This window comes from Takifugu flavidus, chromosome 1 (genome assembly GCF_003711565.1).
Source record: "Takifugu flavidus isolate HTHZ2018 chromosome 1, ASM371156v2, whole genome shotgun sequence".
Taxonomy (NCBI): Eukaryota; Metazoa; Chordata; class Actinopteri; order Tetraodontiformes; family Tetraodontidae; genus Takifugu; species Takifugu flavidus.
The window spans coordinates 4,848,362-4,869,573 of record NC_079520.1 but is presented as its reverse complement, the minus strand read 5'-3'; the positions used below and the strand labels follow the sequence as shown (position 1 = coordinate 4,869,573).

The 21,212-nt window shown below is 41.9% G+C and overlaps 2 protein-coding genes across 4 annotated transcripts in view; one reads left to right on the top strand and one right to left on the bottom strand.

Annotated features, from left to right (window-relative positions):
- Positions 1–2,097, top strand: part of pth2ra (parathyroid hormone 2 receptor a) — a 28,597-nt gene extending 26,500 nt beyond the window's left edge. For both annotated transcript variants that reach the window (XM_057043514.1, XM_057043505.1), the window contains exon 13: positions 261–2,097. In XM_057043514.1, the coding sequence (XP_056899494.1) occupies positions 261–641 (381 nt within the window). In that variant the 3' untranslated portion in view covers positions 642–2,097. The remainder of the gene's footprint in view (positions 1–260) is intronic.
- Positions 2,098–2,592: 495 nt separating this feature from the next.
- LOC130531451 (polycystic kidney disease protein 1-like 2) lies at positions 2,593–21,054 on the bottom strand. 2 transcript variants are annotated; one of them, XM_057043492.1, is made up of 42 exons: positions 20,930–21,054; positions 20,648–20,755; positions 20,166–20,313; positions 19,592–19,782; positions 19,250–19,440; positions 18,922–19,141; positions 18,646–18,746; positions 18,383–18,536; positions 17,512–17,698; positions 17,310–17,433; positions 17,080–17,224; positions 16,201–16,995; positions 15,958–16,100; positions 15,708–15,872; positions 15,459–15,596; positions 15,208–15,342; positions 14,787–14,911; positions 14,258–14,378; positions 13,944–14,075; positions 13,384–13,497; positions 13,199–13,313; positions 12,937–13,127; positions 12,633–12,863; positions 12,224–12,325; positions 11,253–11,431; positions 10,426–10,572; positions 9,805–10,004; positions 9,386–9,612; positions 9,093–9,249; positions 8,411–8,639; positions 7,975–8,215; positions 7,801–7,897; positions 7,584–7,718; positions 7,310–7,495; positions 6,505–6,832; positions 5,974–6,107; positions 5,732–5,859; positions 4,698–4,858; positions 4,376–4,586; positions 3,752–3,853; positions 3,545–3,676; positions 2,593–3,140 (listed from the first exon to the last, which is right to left on the bottom strand). In XM_057043492.1, the coding sequence occupies exons 3-42, from the start codon at positions 20,309–20,311 to the stop codon at positions 3,006–3,008; spliced, it is 7,095 nt and encodes a 2,364-aa protein (XP_056899472.1). In that variant the 5' UTR covers positions 20,312–20,313; positions 20,648–20,755; positions 20,930–21,054; the 3' UTR covers positions 2,593–3,005. The 2 variants fall into 2 exon arrangements, with proteins under 2 accessions (XP_056899472.1, XP_056899463.1); XM_057043483.1 differs by having other exon boundaries at positions 20,838–20,978.
- Between the last annotated feature and the right edge of the window lie 158 nt (positions 21,055–21,212).

Genomic DNA, 21,212 nt, shown 5'->3' with positions numbered 1-21,212 from the left:
CAATTGCCCTGGCTGTTTTTCCACCTCTGTGATTACACACTGTCCATGCACCTGTGTCCTATTGTCTTCCCTCCACTGAATTCTTTCCTCCAATGTGGCAGCGTGTTATTTATTTTTTTGCTGTGATTGTCTGACCACTAATTAAGCCCAGGCATTAGTTTAAAGGCATTTTTGATGGACCTGCAATCCACAATATCAGGAACAAAGTTCCATTGTTTTGAGCACAACCCTGCTTATGCCTTTGTCTTTCCCTCTCACAGGTCCAGACAGAGATAAAGAAAACATGGACGCGGTGGAACCTGAACTTTAACTGGGATGTACCGATGGTCTGTGGCCGCTATCATTACGGCTCCGTCGTCGTTGGCATCAACAACAACAACAGCACCAGCAGCCAGTCTCACCTGGCGGCGGGTGCACCGGCCAATTCTCTCGTTTCCAGTCGGGTTTCTCGGACCACGGGTCCGTCTATGGTCAGCACGCACATCATCCTCCCGGGGTACGTCATCAGTAACTCAGATCCGTCCATACCCGAAGAACCTGAGGACAGCGGGCCAAAAATGGTGGATGATATTTCTCTGAAAGAAAATACGCCTGTTCTCAGTCCCGGTGCCACAGCCGAGGATGAGGAGGAAACGCTGTAGCACTCGCCAGATGTATCTTTTTTTTTATTGTTTGAAAAGGCAAACTAAAACATTGACATGGAACAACTGTGAGCAGAATATTCCATCATCTTACAGTCAAAACATTTTCAGAGCTCCGGCCTGCAACATATAAATAAAACAATGCAAAAATAACAGATACAGTTAATCCCTTGATCCATGTAATCACACAGATATTGCCCAGTATCATAAAATTTTAATGAACTGTGGCTGTGCTGCATCTTTAATATAGTGTCAGCCTCGTATAAGTCAACCACCCAAGGTGTGCAAATGAACCACCTTCTAAAACCTATGAAATAAGATTGTGTCCCAAGAAACCTCTTGATGGCAAAAAGACTGCAAAATCCAAGGCAAGCTGTCATGTCACAGTGGTTCGATAGTCAGTGCAACGGGAAATGAAAGCAAAGGCAACTTAATAGCCACAAATTTGAGCAGCTGTGGGTGTTATTTGGTTAATTATGGACACATGGACTTTGTAGAAAGCTGGGTGTTGTGTCAAAACACTAGAAAACAAAGCAGCTAAAGTGTCTGGAATTAGACCAAAGTGAGAGTAGATGTAGAGCAGCAAAGAAATTTTTGTCCCCCTCAAAGATAACACATAGGTGCAGAACCTGTGCAGACATCTGAAAGAATCTCATGCACCATTCTCAAAATGAAAAAAAGCTGAGACTGGAGCTGGACGTTTTCTGGAAGTTCTCAGAGGAGTCGGAGAAGATAATGGCTGGTTTTAATAAGAGCTGAGTCGATGTTCTTGTGGCAGATGTGACGGAACCTTTCAACGCGGTTTCGGCAGGTTAGCGTACCTGCCAGCCAAAAAGGGGGCCACTTCCTAATTATTTCTTTCCTGATAAATTCATCCACAGAAAGAACTGACTCACTTGCTCACATAGTCAATCTATCACTTCACTGTGTTTACTGCTTTTATTAAAGCAGCAAAAGCTGCTGATATGAAGCTTTTAAAAAAACTAGATGAAAAACATAAATATGCATTTGTGTCTGTTGCTTTGTTAGTTGTAAAACTGGAAAAAAGATACTGCAAAAAGTTTTTTGGTTTTGGAGAATGTTCATAAATGCTGGTTATTGCTTCCTTCGTTATCAATGCTGATCTGTGTTATTACTAATTCAGTCACGTCAGGGTGTCATTTCAGGCTCACGTGAGATTCGGTGCAATTGATCCTCATGACTGATATCAACTTGACACTTAAACTGAAAAGAAAATTCATTTCTGAGGGTAGAAGATTTCATGGTCGGTGACTCTTGATGTTGAAACAGAGTAATAATTTGTGGTTGAACTTTGTCTTTTGAAGTCGATATTTTTGGTACGTGTTTTTGCTATTGCCCTTTTGCTCTGGTTTCACTGTTGTACAGCACGTTGCTCAGCTGCTGTTTTGCTTGATAAATAAATCACAAATTGACTTTATCTAAGGACATTGTAAAAGGATTTAGGCTCCTTTTCTTTCTCCACCTCTTTCTTTATATAAATGTCAGGCATCTAAGGCTAAATATAAGGTAGAATACGGGCAGTGCAGGAAAGTATATAGGTTTCCCTGTGGGTGTAGTTTTAACTGCAAAAATTTTTTTGTTGTTTTGCTGTCTGTTGAAAATCCTCATTCAAAAATGATGGAAGGACTAGAGCCACTGAGCCTCTGTGCTGTTGTGGTGGTAAAGGAGGCGTGCAGGGATTATAAATCAGCACCGATGCACGTGCGCAGTATGTATGGAAGGTCTGTCAGATTAGATTCAAATCGGATCATAATGTCAAAAGACAGGTCTTAATAAAGATGAAGTGATGTGGTTGGTGTGGACGCAGATGGTCCCAAAAAGAGCATCTCTCTCTCTCAAACACACCATCTTATAACTGCAATGTCATTTAGCTCATATTTAATTAGATAACTTTCACAAAGATATATCTGCAAAAAAAATGCAAATGTGGCATCATTGAGAAATTTATTTATTTTTTGGTCTTCATATTGTCAGTTTGAGGACAACACTGCTGACACACAGCAGAGGAGAGAGCCGGCTGCCAGAATCCACTGGGCCTTCTTTAAAGAATAAACAGTGTAGCAGGGAGAGGCCAACAGCCTGCGCAATTACATCCTGCAATCTGACTACACCGGACTAGACAACAAATTGTTTTTTGTCTGTTATTCTCTTCACACACAAAACCAGGATGAGATTAAGTTTTAAAGAAATGCCTCACCACCAAAGCAGGGAAATGGTTAAAATGTCTTAATGGAGATCAAATATTTTTGAATACATTCACGCCACATCGGCCATACTTGCATGAAAAAGGTCTTGCTTTGCACTTTGCACACGGTTGTAATAATTAAGAATTATAATGAAAGCTCAGTCACTGATGCTCTGGAAACTTCCCACATTCTCATTGGGCAGCTGGGTTTCATCTGCACTCCTGGATTTGATGCCCAAAAGGTTGCAGACTTTCCTCAGCATCAAATCAAAAATTTCCTCATCATCTGAGGGCTAAGAAGAGAAAACAATGGTGAAATATTCCCATGCCTGGAAGAATGTATCGATAGTTTCAGAAACAGTAGTAAAAACACACAACTGGGGAAACACGGCAGTAAACAGTAATGTGTGAGGACATAAACACCTACTGCTGGTTTATTACTCTTTTTAGAACAGTTGAACATAAATGTGTGAAGGTAAATCTCTGACCCCAACCCTAAAGCCAATGTCCAATATTTTATCCGATGACTGCCACCAACAAACTTAAAAAAAATACACTTGCAAGAAAGGTTAAGTTGAAGACTCCTTGAAGTTTATAAACAAGGGGACGGAAACAGACCAACAGCGTATCGGTAACTGGGGTGACCAGTCCAACAGCATTGTCAGTCACCCCAGTTAAACAAGATGTAAATATTTACCTTGTGATATACTTGCTCGTTGGAAAATGCTGCCAAGATCACAGATATGAGGAGATTGAGCACCATAAAAGACATGAACATGATACAGGAACCGAACAGGAATCCACCCAGCAGGGGGTGACCATTCAAAACCTAGGAAGCATCAAAGGATCGATATGAGCGTCACAACAACTCCACAGGAAATTAAAAATATAGAAAAATTAGTACCTCATCATAATTAAAGATGCCTATCTGTAGACTGATGATGGTCAGCAGAGCTCTGCTCACAGTTCTGTACGAGGATATCTGCCAACCATACATCATGTTGCTCTGGAAAGTTTAAGAGAATCTCAGATTCAGTCTTGATCAAATGGAATTTTTGGGATTAAAGAGCTGAGGTTGAGCATTTTCAGAGTATTTAATCCAAATGAATTGTACACCTCGCAAAACATCAGCATCTCTGCATGATCATCAAACATCTGCAACTCAGAGGGAAGGAAAAGAAAATCCAGAAATATTGACCCTGAGAGCCTGAAGTATGGCAAAGTCGCTCAAAAGTGCTGCTTGCTGTGGGCATTCAGAGGACACTGACACAGGCATAAATCCAGGAATGCTTTGAGAAAAGTAATCATCTCAGCACAGATCTTGGGTTAAAGCAAATGGGCCACCAGTAAATCGTTATCTGCTGAGCTTTTCTCTGTTGGAGAGAACTTAATTGTCAGTTCATCTTGTGTTATGGAGTGAAAACTAAGCGGGGCATAAGGAAACAGTGTGGCTTCCCTTCAAGCCAATTTATTCCCAAACGCTTCTGTGGCTACAAAAGATTGAACTTGAATGTAACCCAACACTCACCACGATGGAATATGCTGCAAACATGATGGCTATGATTAGAAGGAACCCCGTTATGTCACTCCAGGCCCGCTGCAGTGTAGCAGTGAAGATGTTCATCTTGGGATTCAATCTGAGCAGGCGCCAAAGTTTTAGGGTAGTCAGCAGCACGAGGAAGGCAATCAGATACTGGAGCGTTGAGTCTGCCACGGCGCTTTCATAAAAACTGGCAAATCTACATACAAGAAAATGGAATATTAATCAAAAAAACAAGTGGGAGCTAAGGATTTCTTTGAGTTTGCAGAATGAAACCTTCAGAATGATATGAGTCAAAAGTTGGTCTCACTGGTCTCTGTGGTTTCGGTAGTGCGTTATATCACGGTTCCCAATCAAGGTCCGCTTGATGAAAACAGCCACAGCACTCCAGCTCAGCACAATCACAGCCAGCTCAAAAAGGTTCCACTTGCTTGTGAAGTAAAGCCAACGCAGCGTCTTCAATAATTTAACCTTCAAAGAAAAATACTCTGTAATAACTTACATAAACCTCAATAAGCGAGACTCAAAAAGGATCAGATGCCTTTGTTTGGCTCGAATATGTACTGTAATGTTACTATGAGGGTTAGGATTACCACAAATGACACGTACAAAATCCTTTTAGATTGTTTTATTATTTGCTTTGTGATTGAACCCTGAATGGAGGTTTTGTGAGGAATTAAATTCAGAAATCTCAGGGAAATTTTAGTAGTTTATTCTCTTGTGACTGTGAACTTTTACAGTTCACAACCTTGCACGTATAAACATGTAAATATGCATGAATAAATTACACCTCCTCATAATGATACTTAATGTTTGCTCCCACAGAATGAATTGCATTCAGCTCTTGATCAATGCAGACATATTCAAAAGTATAAACAAGCCTTGAGTGTTTTGTTAAATATGAGAATTAATATGCATACATTCCAAAATTAAGGAGGTGAGGTAGTGTGAGAAGAATTATTGTCATTACTGTTATCGTCCAAATGCTACGATGTGTAGATTTTAAGTGTTTGAGGAATGCTGTTAAGAAAAAGGAATGTGTGAATGTTTAAACTCAGTGCTGGAGCTGTTTACAAAACCAGCACTTAGAGGTATCCTGTTTGTTAAGACAAGGAGGTTGCAAAGATGGGAAAAGTAGATAGGAGACACGAGTCGTGAGAGCCTATTTGACATAAATCGAGCAGCAGACGAGCAGAGTTGACAGAGGAAGCCTGAACTGCTGCTCGACTCTCCCTTGCAAGGCCTCCTGCTGTTTGCGTGGTTGATCTGAGTCTAGTGACGAACAGCGCGGGTGACTAAAACTTCACCCTCACAGTAGCTGAAACTGTTTTTGAGTCTGCTTACCTGTATGAACATGTAATACAGGATGAAAACCATGTATATGATCTCAGCAGCCATGACAAAGACATGAAGGCCACCGGTTGACTGGTACAGTCGCACAGTCTGCAGATTGCTGACAAACTGGAATGCTCCTACAACGTCAGCAGAAACAGGTTTCTTTAAGAAGTGCGGCTAAAGCAGTTAGCCCAGTTACAACTGTGTCGTCTTGCAGCTCTGCTAATAAAGGAGGAAACGTTCATCCTCACCTATGGCGGTATTCTCCAACAATAGTGTGACGATGCAGAAGAGGTTGATATTAGCATTATAAACTGTGAACTCCACAAAGATTGTTCTGGTGTACCCATCCAGCCATTTCTTCTTGAAGAGATACGTAATGGTCCTGTAAAGTAGTCACATTGGAATGCTCAGTATGTTCTCTCTATCTACAAAGCCTTGATGAAAATGACTGACTGAATGAATGCACCCTGTCTATGATATTCAGTTTAATGTTCTGCATAGCAGTGTGTTCTTTCCACAGAAGAAGCTGCTTAGAAGTTGCACTACAGATGAAGAGCAGGTGAAAATTTAAGAGGAAATAAAAAAGCCTGAGAGGGAACCTTGTGTAAAACTGTCAAACTGTGAATGAAGGCCATTATGAGTCCATAGACTTGCAGTTTATTTTCCTTAAAATCAAATAATAAAATACAATAATAAAAAATCCAATATAATAAAATGAAACCACAGAATCAGCTAATGAAGGGAAAAGAAGGTAAGTGAGATTTGTTAAACATCCTTACCTATTGGCGTTTTGTAAATCAGGGCCGAGTTCTGCTGCAAAGCCGCCTCCCCCATAAACCGCCACGTCGCCCCAGACTGGGTAAGCCCTGAGCTCAGCCCGTGTCTGGTACTTCCAGGGGTTTGGTGTGCTTGTAGTATAATTCCTAGTAGAACAGTTCCAGCCGGGGCCGTACGATCCTGTGTCCTCTACCTCCCAGGAATATGGAGCATGACAACCAGGTACCAGCTGTTGCATGGAACCAGCAACTTGGCAGGAGTTCCTCTGCACCCTCAACTGACGAATACGAGCGTTTCCCACCAGCTTGGAGTTCCCGTCTGTTATAAAGCCTGCAAAGCAGTGGACACATGAGGTTTGTCTATATTTACCTTCATTTGGGTAATCGATGCACCATCAATTTCACAGTCAAAGATATTTTCCTTTGAAAAGGTATCTCCCACAGTGCACATTGGTTCTGAACTGCAGAACCTTTCACCAAGGCACCTTGTGTCTGTTAACTAAGCTCAGCTAAAGTTGAGAAAGCAGATAAATGTTTCTCTCAGCAGTTGAACAAACCATTTACCAAACCAATTAAGAATACCAAGATTGCTTTGCCTTGTTGAGACAAGTTGACACAGTAGCTGTCTAAACTGTTGCACGGAGGAATTACGATTTGAGGAAAATTACTGGCACATTTAAGATGAAAAACAAAACAACTCTGGACACTGAACGAATTTTGGGTGCATCAAGAATGACAGCAACTTTTAATTCCCCGTGTAAAGCAGGATATTCAAATATGAACAACTGGCACAGAGTGCACCTTTCACCTGAGTACTCTCCAAAAAGGTTCTTCAACAGAACTGTGCTGGACCACGAAAACACGTCTCCGAGGCTCATGCTGTCAGAGACGTCGTTGCTGAAGCTCTCTCTGATGTGCTTCTGAAGGAAATAAGCGTTGGGGTCTCTCTGACCGTACGCCACCAGCAGCAGCATCCACATAAAACCAACGTGGACTGCAACAAACACATCAGAGCCTTTAGATGAAACCACTGAGGGTCAGCCTGTTCTGCAGAATCTTCACCCAGATATACTGTTACTCACTCAAAAACTCCTTCAGGAAGGCAAAAGCTTTCTCTTCCAGGATCTTGTTCTTTCTCATTTTCTCAATGTCTGCTGGAGCTGGAGGCTGATACACACCACTCCTGGGTCTGACCGTCTGCGGATCCTTGTCTCCACCTGCAGAGAGCTCTTTTTTTAAAGAGATCAACTCAAAATTAAAACACGAGAGCCCGAGAGATGCGCCTCCATGATCTTCTACCTGGATGGCTGTCAGTTTCTACAACCACCATATGCTGATAATCCTCCTCATCCACCTTCTTTATAATGAGTGCAAAGAAGACTGCAAGAAACACCACCTGTGGTGAGAATACAGCCCGTTTCTAGGTTAGAAGTTGTTTGAGTGTAAATTTCTTTATGTCCTTTACCTAAGTACCTTTAGCGGCTGAATGACGAGGATACTCTGGAAAAAGGAGACGACCATTGATATCAACCAGCTTATCGAGCGTTCCTTCCCAAATTTCAGGCCATAAATCATGGTGAAATACCCTGCGACAACACTGGTGGCGATCACGATCAGCCACCCGAAAAAGACGAACCACCAGGGAAACCCTCCGTGACAGCAGTTTGATTTACTCTGACAACCACCTTCAGTGGTGGCATCTGCGAGTCCACCCCTGGAAGTGGAATGATAAAAAGCCCAGTTACTAAATAACAGCCGAAGTCTTAATTTGGAAATGAAGAGAAGCGTGCAAAAAATAAATACACCTACTGTATATTAATAACTATCACTTTTAACACATACACACTACTAAGGAAACTAAAAACCTACACAATTTTAGCCGATAAGTCATGTCATTATTTTCTCTCACTGGTTTTTGATAGGTTCAGCAAGGTCAAAGTGGCTGAATTTGGAGATCTGATCTTCCAGAAATGTTGTCATGCCCTTGACCTGTTGCATTGCCTGGCTGTAGCTGTGTGGGCTGTGGAAGCTAGAGGGTCCCAGAAGGGTCAGATCCCTTTCGATGCAAGACAGTTGCTGATACAGATACTGGCTTTTGTTGCTCTTCATTTGCAACGCCTCTGCTGCCAGACTGCCACCTGAAAAAGTGTGTTTGTTATTGGCTGTTTAAGAGTTAATGTCCAATGGGTATTCTCACCACCTTAAAGTTTCACTATTGGTTTTGTTAAAGCCTCATGTAAAAATCCCCCAACACAAAAAATTTGAACTCACCCCACGCAGACAGCCCAAACTCAGAATTTTAGAGACATAGAAACAAGAACGTAAGTAATTTGCTGCCACAATTATGTAGATCTTTAAAGTGTTGCCCATTTCTTTTGTTCAGCTTTGAGATTGTTCTTTGAGATTGTTCTTTAGAGGCCATCTGCATTGGATAAACTGGATTGGACCTGATTTTTAAAGTGCGAACCTGTCAAAATAAGGCCTTATGACTAGTGCATATCAGAGCTTGAATGAAAAATAAATCTCTGATAGAGTGAAGCTCTGGACTGCACTAAAGATTATCGGATTGACTCTCCACAGCGAGCCCTCACCTGGTAGCTGGGGCTTGGTATTGCTGCCCAATTTAATGAAGCCCTCCACCACAGAGAGAACAGCATTGATATCAATTTGTTGCTCAAGTACAAACTCTGTGCATGGGATGCTGCTTTTTACAGTCTTGGACAATGAATGTGCGATTCTTGAGATATCCTGAGAATAAAAGTCAGATCATTTTTATTTTCACCACTGAGGAAAAAAGGAAGAATAAAATAACGTAGATTAACAATTACACCCCTAAAAATAAGCAAAAACATCATTTTTAAGTGTATTAAATATGAACACCTACCTTCATGACCGTTTCTAAAGTGACATTCTCATTTGCAGCCTGGGTGTCAGCCTGTGAGAAGCACGTGCGCCCGGGCACATCTGGGGTTTCTCTTTTGCATTTGCAACAACAAGGCTTTCGGGGCTGCGTGTGTCTGAATATGCTAACAATGAGGATATTGATCGGAAACATGATGAGTGAACTCTGAACTCCGATCATGAACTGTTGCCAGGTAAACTCAAAATGACCTGTAACAAGCAGGAAAAAAAGGAAAACGGATAAAACCGCAAAAAAGCAAAGACAATCTGATTTTATTTACCAAGCAAATCTCAAGGAAAGCTACAAAGAAAAACCTTTATGTTCTGTAAACGGTCCAAATTTCACCATAACCCTGTTTCTTTTTTCAACCCTGAATAAAATGTAGTGAATAAATGCTGTACCTAGGTCCATCGTCTGCTCAGAAGGGTCACTGGGGATGCCGTAAAACATGATGCTGGTCAACATGGTACAAAGCAATAATGAGAAACAGCAGGAAACCCTCTGAACGCGGGTGAAAGTGCTGCTTGGGGGGCGGCTGATGACAGAATACCAAAGATGTCCATCGCTGAAATCTTTTGATGCTTTCATGAAGAATAAATTGCTGATGGAACAGAATGATTGAACAGACAGAAAATATTGACAAGTGAAGATTTGAGCAGGATAATAATCTGATTAGTAAAGGTTTCGTTTTTAGATTAGGCTAAACAAGATTTTTGAGGCATTTTTTTCATAAATTCTATTGGAGTCTAAATGATGATCATTGTAGTTTTTTCATGTACTCAATTTCCTCCATTATAACAGATGGTGCCCGTGGCAGCGTGCAGAATGAGTTGCCAGGAAGTGATGTTGTTGTTAAAAATGTAAATTTTAAGCAGTAAATAACAAGTCTCAGGGCATGCTGAGACCATATTTCAGTATCAAACACAATTTGTTCTGATACTTCATTGTTAGAAAATCCAAAGGAAATGTATCTGCTGTAGCCTGTGTGGGCGTGTGTGTGCTTTCACTCCTCTGTATTTTACCTGAACCTCATCAAGTCCATCTCACTAGAAACCGGAAATACTCTATCCGGTAAGCAGTCGCCTATGTCAATAGCTAACCAGGTGTTGCACAGGAAATGCCATTTTTGCCCAGTCTGCAGATCCTGAACCACGACAGTTCCCACAAACCTGCAAATAAGAACAGAAAAGTGGGCCAAGTCCTTATTTTGCAAGTTAGGAACACAGCAGGTGCTAAAGTCAACAAATTAAAGTCCACTAAAGTGTTGTGGTCTATGCCAAACCCTTTTCCTGTGATACAGAACTGATACATATTTCTTCTCACATTTTCTTCTCACAATCTGAATAAGAACACAACAACAACTGCTGCATTTGCACCTTGTGCAACTTTAAATTTTGCCTAGAAAAACTAACAAACCATACTTTATGTACCTAAACGATGTGTTTTGGCTTTCGACGGGTGGGATCCTATTTGTTGTCACTAGATTTTCATATCATATAATTCTCCTCCATTGGTTTGGAAACAGAGTGAATTTGTTGCAGGTTCCTCGCATTTTAATTGGATTTGAACAGACTGATTCAAGCAGACAGGATGTGAATAACAGTAGCAATCTTAATTAATTTAGAAGATAAGGGGGAAAAAAATTAGCTTGTGGGCTGTTGAATGGACTGAAAAGCAGCTCATTTTTATTTCCAAGAGGCTAAAATACAAGCGATGACAAGTCCAGGCAGGTTATGTTTATTGATTTATTCAAAAATTGACGAACTGTTCTTATGAAGGTTTATAAAGGTTGAAGCCTCTATCATTTAGAGGATTTGGAGCTCTTTTTGTCTTCCATCTATTCGCCTACCATGCTGGATGGCTGCCTGAGTTGTTGTGCCAGAGTCTGACTGCATTCAGGTCGCCCAAGGAGAAGGAAGTAGTTAGTAGAAACACGTCCACTGCGCCTCGCTCAAACACCTGCTTCTTTGGATCTGTCAGATGATGAGGTTCACTGTTTCCGTCTGCACCCAGCAACGTCACTACCACCTAAAAGAGTTTACCCCTCACAGTTAAAACATTTACACAATAAGAGGAAATGTGTCTATGAGGAATGCCACTGAATGGTACAAGTCCCTTTTAAAAGTGGGTATTTGAGATTCATAACAGACAGACGCATTCAAGTTTTCCCCGCCATTTGTTGCTCGTGGAGGAAGGTCTCATAGCAGAAGTCCATGACCTTACATGCCAAATTGGTACTATTGAGTTCAGTAAGTGAATGTTGACTTTTATGGAAGGATGACATGTCATTTTGCGATGACAAGAGCATAGCCAGTCTTTCAGGTCTGCTAGACCTCTCACTTATAGCTGATAAAACAAGTTAATAGTTTATCAAGGAGGCAATGTAAATAAAGGTAATGCCTGGTGAATCTGGTCCCTTACATGAAAATCTTGAGTAAACCTAGTAAGAATGGGTGCCTGGGCCTTTAGCTTTGAGCCCTTCCTGCAGTGGAAGTAGCTTACTATCCCAGAAACAGGCTGACCTCACTGTGAAAGTGAAGGCTAAAAGCTGTTTTTATAAAACAAAACTATTATCTGTGTAGCTACAGTCATCATCAAGTTAAGAGCAAGGGTGTCTAACCCATCACCATCTTTGTTTCCTTTTCCACTCTAGTGCCAAGGCTGCAGCCTCAGGGTCTTTGCAAAACACCCAGGGCCAATTGGAATTGGAACTTGAAAGCAACTTACTCAGATAGAAAAACTGGCATGTGGCTATTGTCTTCTATGTGCTGCTAAAAGGAAATGAAAAACATAAGAAAAAAAGAATCTGAATGCATGTACCTGAGAAGATGTCGAGGCTCCTCTCCGATGTCCAGTGCTGACGCTTAAAAGATAGCTGTACTCATCTAAGGGGTGGTTATCTTGCAGCACTGTGATCTTCACCTGAAAACCAGGAGTTTAAAACACTCTTCTTTATGATTTCTTTTTAGAATTTACAGGATTTCAGATTATTACCCTCTTGGTGAAAGTCAAGCTCCATTGACTGATTAAATCCTTAAATCTAATTCTGATATTTCTGCCTCAACTGGCACATTTTATGTATCAGAATGAGCTCCATTTTACAAAATTCAGTGCTCTGATGCTGCCAGGCTTTTTGTCGATTTGCAGATGAGTCAAGGCTGCAACTCGTGTTAGAATCATCAAAAACAAACTGAGGTCCTGACAGAGGGGACCTACAGATGTGCCCTACCTTAGCCACGTCCTGGATATCTTTTCGCCGTGCCCAAACTAGCACCAAGAAGTAAACAACAAATAGTGCTCCCACGAAGCAGACGACCACGGGATTTTCTACGAAGGTCCCGAAGAGCTCGGCGGACCGTGAGGGGTCGACAAGGTTGGGAGTGACGAAGAACGAGCTCCCAAAGAAGGTGAGGTGGTTGCAGAGGCACTGTGTCACTAAATGTGTGGTCTGAACACCAACCTGGGAAGGAAACGGCATATTATGTCATTAAAGTCTAAGAAATGTGGCACACATAACAAAATGACACACTCACCCTGCAGCCGTAAGTGCTCCAATCTAAATTTGACTCATTCCAGAAATTACAGGCAGTAGTGATGGAGGTAACTGTCAGGCTGGCATTAATGGACTTTACTCCTGCACCAACTACTGGCCTAACTACAAGATAGTGCTCCCCCATACATCCTTTTAAATCTTTAGGTTGCAGCATCCAAGTGTACCTCTCCTCTGTAAATGACACGTGTAGAGGCCACGGTTAGTCAGGTAACGTAGAGTTCAAAAAGGTTTTGTCTTCTCACCAAGATTTGCTCCTTTCAGAGGCATTTCTGTCATCGCCACAAAATCTGTGTCAGTAGGGTAGCTCTTATAACCAAGGAACACTTTGAAGGGTAAAGGATCAACAGAAGGCACCATCTTTAAACAAAAGAGAAACATATTGACAACGACCATTGTTTAAACAGTTTTTTAATGTCCTCCTGTGTACCTTTAAGAGTACTGTACTGTCAGCCGAGGGGAGGTCAATGACCATTGTGCTGTAGTTCCCCAGGTCCAGAATAGAAGAGCTCACACGTGTTCCTGCAGGACTCGGCATCAGAATCTGTGGGCCTCAGACGACATTCAAATCAATAGAATACACACATCATGTTTATGGAGCTGCAGCGTAGGCTGTGTTTGTAGTTCTGGTACACACACATGAAGAAGCTGCACAAAAAGTGTTTATAATGAACACAATAAGAAATAAAGTTCTATTCATGCAATGATTGGATTTTAGAATGTGCCAGCTTTATTTTCACAATGTTCTTGGCACTCTATAGATGCACAACTGCCTGAAGGACAAGAAATGTGTTTCATCTCTTCAATCTGAACATGAATTAATACGCCGAGCATGCTGAAAACAATGCAAAATACAGGTGTTTTTAAAAAGGAGCAAGAACAAGCTGTAACTGATCCAGATAATATGGTAATTATAGTAACTGTGGCATAAAAGAAGGTCCTATTCTGCAGATAAAAATCCTCTGCCATGATGGTAGAGCCAGAACTGACCTCTATGTCTTTGCTCAGATTCTCCACTGTGATAAATGAGCCATCCTGTGCCGCGAGGGACAGAGCTCCAACTCTACCGCTGATGTTCCCTCTCTCGTTCCACACAAATGGATTTTTATCTAAAGTCAGCATCTGTTCACATGTTGCAAGGTTAGACTGGACATTCTAGGGAAACTTATGTAAAACCATGCTGGCTGTCATGCAGGGTATGATAGTGAGATTAATCATTTGTACCTTAAATTAGTTATTGTCTCTTTTTAGTTCCGTTCATTTTAGTTGAACACAGACAGAGCTCTATTTGATGATGAGCTTACCTGCACATCAACTGGTTCCCCTGGAGGGATCAAGGTAGACGGGAGTTTTGGAAGAGAAAAAGTGAAGCAAGAGCAGTTTGGAATTTGGATCGATTTTCTGTGCAAATAGTCCGGTGTTACTCTGTGGAGTATAAACACGGAATAAAATAAATATAAATAAATATACTCTTTAAGGTCTTCACTGAGCATTCATGCACAGCAACATCTAGAGAGGTCACATATTGTTGTGCTTCCGTCCGAAAATAATTTTACGCTAACAAAAACATAAGGAGTTACTTGGGGAAATGGGACATTCGTCCCAAGAGCAATGAAAACATGACACATTGCACCACTCTCAACTATTCAATTAACCTATATAAGTTGATTATATTAACCTTACTTCTGCACTATCATGTAAACTAATGGTTTTTATTGGTTTAATTGTTAAAGCCAAGAAAATGGGAAGGATGCAGATTAATAGAGCTGCAGGGCCACTGCCTGCGAATCGCCTTCAGCCCAGCACAGAAACAGAGAAAGCAACAAAGCATACCTATCAACAAGCATGTTAATATTATCCTCCTTGATGACGACTGGCCCCTGGTTGACGTTTTTATGTCTCAGCAGAGCGCGCTGTGTGTTTTTCAAAGCAACAAGGATGTCATCAGATATGTTTCTCTGCAAAAGAAAAGGACAGTCCTTTATGGCTCAAGAGAAAAGAAAAAGACTAATTGAGAGAAGAGTAATTGAGCTGTTAGGTGATCACAAATTAGAGTGTGAAATGAGCACAAAATCAACATATAATGGCATTTGAGTAAAGAAGGCATTACCTCTGCCAGACCTAAATGGAATCTTTATAAAAATGAATTTAATTTAATTTAAAAAAAAAAAAGAAGAACAGCAGCATTGTTAGATGTATTTAATTTCCCTAACCTTCAGTGGAGATAAAAGGAGCCACTAAAACCGATACTTACAATGTAAGTGTACTCCAGGATATTACTGGCTCCTTCAACAATAGTTTTGGCCGCCACAACTATTTCTTCACTGTTGTTCACCTCCACATGAAGAAGAATGGTGCTGAGGTTTGCCAATATCACTGATGCTTCCTCCTGCCAATGGAAATCCAGTCTCACACTAACAGCACGACTTGCGGCTATTTAAGAGTTTTCTGTTTCTGAACACATCAAAACGTATGTCAAGCATAGGTGTGGACTTGGTACATTACCACAGCAGAGGAGCCGAGCTCGCTTCCTCTCTGGGTGATAGCATTCAGCGCCCTGGCAGCCTGATGGACCCCCGTTGGAGTGTTGATTGGAACTTCCTTCACTGTGGTTTTCATGACCTGCAGCAGCAACTGACGGAGCTTCGACCACCAAACCAGATGGCAAAACATTTTTCAGCCAGTAACAAATTCCTCGCCTGATCTGTAGTGCATCTTGAGAGAAAGGGCAAAGCAAAGCATTACGGCAGTCACCTTTCGCCGGTCAGCGTTTGAGGACTGGTTGTTGAGATTGTCAGACACAGCAAAGATCTGGGCCACAGTTTCTCCTGATAGCTGGCCTTGTTTCTTTAGCTTAGCCGTGATATTCTTGACAAGGTCGTCATCTGAAGAACCAGAGTCTGTCAGGAAGTCGAGTACCTGAGGAATGACAGGCATTTACCATGGTAACGTGTGAGTTTAAACACCAGAGGGGTTGAGTTGGGCCTGCTTTCCTTCTACAAACCTGTGTTGTTATGATGGTGCTGGCTACAAAGCTGCCACTTTTTGCTGTTGCTGCAATGTGGAGGCTGAAGTTTGACTGTTTGTTTCCAGGTGGTAGGAAGAGTGACACAACTTCCCTGTCATTGCTGCACTGCAAATGATTTCCTGGCCGTTCCACAAAATAAAAAGTATGTTTTTTTGTGGCTTTATTTACCACTGAGAGCTCCAAGTCTGATAGACCAGCAACCAAATCTGTGAAACTTACCATTAAGAGTGTGAAAACAATATTGGCAGTTAGAGCAGGTAAAAGCTGTGTTGCAAGTGATGTTGAAGGCATCAATATTAGTTCCACTCAGTGGTGCTATAGTGCACTGAAGAGGGCCGACACTGGTAGTTTGAATGTCATTGTTGTCTCCAGGCGACCGACTGGTGGGACGTGGTGCGGTTGGACTTGTGGAGGAACCTGCTCCGATACTGGTGGTAAGGACGCCATTGTTCTGACTGGTGGGACGTGGTGTGGTTGGACTTGTGGAGGAACCTGCTCTGATACTGGTGGTAAGGACGCCATTGTTCTGACTGGTGGGATGTGGTGTGGTTGGACTTGTGGAGGAACCTGCTCTGATACTGGTGGTAAGGACGCCATTGTTCTGACTGGTGGGACGTGGTGTGGTTGGACTTGTGGAGGAACCTGCTCTGATACTGGTGGTAAGGACGCCATTGTTCTGACTGGTAGGACGTGGTGTGGTTGGACTTCTGGAGGAACCTGCTCTGATACTGGTGGTAAGGACACCATTGTTCTGACTGGTAGGACGTGGTGTGGTTGGACTTCTGGAGGAACCTGCTCTGATACTGGTGGTAAGGACACCATTGTTCTGACTGGTAGGACGTGGTGTGGTTGGACTTGTGGAGGAACCTGCTCTGATACTGGTGGTAAGGACGCCATTGTTGTCTCCTGGTGACTGACTGGTGGGACGTGGTGTGGTTGGATGTGTAGTAGTGGCAGTAGAATCTGTAACTCGTGTATTTATGGTGTAGTCCTTGTAAAGTGGCACATTGGCATCTGGTGAAAAAAGTGTGTGACTAGTATTTGGAAAGGCAATGGTTTTTATTAAAATTGGTTTCATAGGGACTGATGAATACATACCATAAATGACCACCACCCTGATATCCACACCTTTTTCCATAGCCTGTGAAATCATGTCTCCGCTCACGATGTACTGTGTTCCACCATCCTGCACCTTTCTGAATGGTCTTTCACCCGCATTTATATAGCAGCTCCTTGTCTCATCCTGCAAAGAAATAAACACCCAAATTCATTAATCACCACCAACTCAGCCACAGTTTAAACATTCAAGATCCGTCTGTAACACTTACCGGCCAGTTGTCGCTGTCGGATAGCTCTGTGATGTACCAGTCAATATTACAATTTATGCAATCCAGCTTAATGGTTGCGGCCTTGTTCTCTGTCACCGGGTTACATCCTTGCGTGCAAGTTAGCCTGGAGGACAACAAAGACCATTTAGACTCAGGCTTAGTGTGGCTGGTTCTGTCATAACTGGGTCAAAATACATCTTACTGTGCAGGAACAGTTGCCTTAGTAGGGATAACAGTGATGCATATGAATTCAGATTCCTCCACGTTGTTGTCAGCAATGTTTATCACGCTGAAACGGTATGTAATGTACTCATACGGCTGTGGAAGGCAGCTTTGGCCAACCACGTGTGTCGTTCCCTCAGAGTTGTCTTGGCATTTGCACGGATGCTCTGTTGAAGCAAAGTTGTCATTACTTCAGACATAACAGTGGACTGCAGGCATACAGACTCTACATAACATAAGAGCTTTGATGTTCTATATTATATTAATCTTTTTTGAACACGTGTTTGCAAATTTCAGGAGCATTATCAGGTAATTGCAAGTGCGTCAATATGGTCTCAGTATTTGGGTTTTTTTAAGAAAAAAGTATGCTAGCTTGTAACACATTAATACTGTTTTCATGATAGTTATAAGAAAATGTTTACATTTACACATTCATGGAGGCGTAGCAGAGAGTCAACTGGATTGCTGTGAGAAGCTGGGAGACATTTCGGACCAGTTTTGTGGGAGTTGAAACTATTTCTTTTCCTTTCTTTCAATTTGTAAATGTATTTATATTGAATATTTGAAACCAAATGTTCTCCTTCTGCCCATCACATCGCCTGGCTCCAATTTCTTCTAACATCACTATCAACCAGGAAATACTGAAGCATATGATTACATAACTTTCCGTGGACCTATATCTCACTGCAGTGTATTACCCTTCCAGCCCCCGGCGGTCTGCCTCTATGGGGGGGGGGGGCTTCTGCTGATAGGACAAGGAGGAAAGACCATCCACTTGACTCTCTGCTCAACTTAATGGAATGACTATGACCTGGAGAACCTTCATGGATGTAGTAATTAACAATACTCACTGCACTCCCACTTGTATCGTTTGGATGAGTCAGTGAGGGTGTCTGATGATGTTACTGAAAGTGTGATGTCTGTCTTTAATCTTATGATATTGCCAGGTGTTGCCACGATTGACAGCGTAGGTTCAGACCTGGCAAATCTAATCTGTTTCTTTAGCTTAAAGTGGTTAAAAAAAGAACAAACAACATGAAAAGAAATAATGTGCACAGAAGGCTAAAAGATTCAAAAAGGGAAAAAAGAAAGCACAAAATGACAGGTATTTTACCTCTTTTATGTCTGTATCCTTGCTGCATGCGGTAGGCATATCCACATCTATTTCCACAGAAGAAAAAATGTTCCATGCTTTGAGTTTTATTTTCATGCATCCTGCAAAACAACAGTTAAACAGTTCTGTAAAGGCAAAATGTAGAAATTCTCCACACACAAAGTGCTGAAACATGATAATTTCACAGCATGAGACAAATAACAGAGTTTTAAAAACATTTGTTTAGGTTACGAAACCTATTCAGTAATTTAACTTCCACTTTTAGTTGAAACCTACCATGGAAGTGGTGTCCTAAATGAAAAATAGCCTTATTTGTTTTTATTTCAGTGCTCTTGGAAATGGTGTCATTATTCTGGAGCAGACGGAAGAGAAGCAGAGCAGGAACTCCCTGTTCAAGGGAAACACCTATATATACGATACGTCCCAATTTTAGATTTGCCTCCTTGTCTGCCAACACAGAAGCTCGAAGTCCCCTTATTTTCTCCAGCACACAAATCTAGATAAAGACATTTTAGAACATTTAGAACATTTTAAAGGCGTCACATTTGTGTTTGGTCTCCCTGAAGGAGAAATGGCTCATAGGTTGTGGCTCTTTAACCAGTACCTGCAGCTGTGCAGACACCCCAGGGACCTTGACCACGTTAGATGCATAAATAATCAAACGTTGGCAACCAATTCTAAGGCGATTAACAATGTCTGGAGCCACTGTGATGTTCACAGGAACATTTCCTCTTGAACTGCAAAATCCAGGCAGCAGTATGTCATCAATCTGAATCCTGTAGGTCATCTTTGAACCTTCACACATAAAGTAATATAAACCCAAATAAATAAAGGACGTTTAAAAAAAAGACACGGCGTGACTATAATATGAAAGCAACAGCTTTCAAATGTAAAACTAAACTGAACACGGTGAATTATGTTAAATTGCTGTCATCTTGGCACCTACCTGCATTTATTTGAATTTGAAGCCGCTCACCGTGCACGGCTTTGCAATTGCTTGCACTGAAAGAGAGATTCCCGGCATAGCATGTGAGGAAAGAGACGGCTGTGACGGGCCGGCGGATGGAAATTACTTTTTGAGCCGCCACAGCGAACGTGCCTGGACGAACATATCTGTGCAGCACTCTGATCTCCAACCTGAAACACATCCACAGGTGTTATTCAGTCCTGTTGCAAAGGCGACAGGGGATCATCTTAATTCCATTCACATAAATAAGCAGAGGCACAGTAATTTAGTCCGAGTGACAGCTCATTAAAATGACTAGATCATGTTTGCCTTGGTTTAACTCACTCCATTTTCAGCATTTAAATCCCATTTATCTGAGGATTACGGTTTGTTTTTCCACCGTCATTTTCTCATGTGTGCCTTTTTGACCATGTGACTGTTTTTGTGCTTAAATCAGCCTGTAATTATTTAAATCCTGATCTGGCTTTTGTTGAAATAGTCTTGAGCAGTTTTTGACTGGTCTAGCCGCCAGGCCAGGAAACCCATTCCCTGTCACACAATTGTTCCCACTCACGCCTCCGGACTCTTCAGAGAAAACACACGACCGTCCCCGGTGCTCAGTTTGCAGCTGAAATTTCCCCCTCTGGATAACAGAAGCCACCGAACGTTGATGGCGACATCATCATAAAGAGCAGCCGCAGAGCGCACCAACAGAATCATCCCTGTGGGCACACAAGTGTGTAGCAATACAATTCCAAGGAGTATTAGTGAATTTCAGTGTGGGGCCAGCATGCTCTATCTGCATCCCATCCCATAGTGTATAATTTTCTGACTGTAGCATGCGCTCTGTAGGGATTTGCTTTGCATTTAAGAGAAAAAGGCATTGAGTAGAGTGGAATTTTCCCATGTTACACCCATCCGAAGGGGGGGAATTTAGCAAGGTTGAAAGACCTCTAATGATTACTGGGGCTGAAAAATGACTGTATTCTCTTCTAAATGTTGCTATTAAGGCCTAACACAAATCAACCTAACAAATGTTCAAATATGCGACCAAACCATCTCTGCAGTGGTAGTCCAGGAACAGGTAGCTGCCCAACTCCGGACAGGGTTCCAGAGTCGTCCAGGCCCCAGAGATCTGGCAGATCTGTAGACTGCCGCAGCGAGCTGGGAAGCACAAGGAGAGATGTGAAGAGCTACCACTCACTGTGGATCAAACGTCAGTACAGTGGTTGTTTTTAAAATCCACCTTAGGCTGTTTTCACCATTTATTCTCAACAGGGTTTATTTTCACTGTGATATGATTGTGCTTGTTGAATTAGCAGTAAATAAGAGACATACAACTATTAAGCAGAAAAAACCTGGCCCCAAAATGCAGATGCAGACCAACCAATGACACAAAGGTGTTTTTTTTTTTTAAAAAGGTAGCAAAACGATGAAGCTGCTGCTGGCTGGAAATGGAGATGGGCAATGAGCAGGCGAGAAAGGCTGAGCAGAACAGCAGCACTCTAAAAACAGCAAAAAATGTTTAAAAAAAAACAAGAGAAAGGGGGAGCAGGTACCACACAAAGAGAGCCAAAGCTCATATTTAAAAGGTTTCCTGGCAAAAGGGAGCCAAACAACA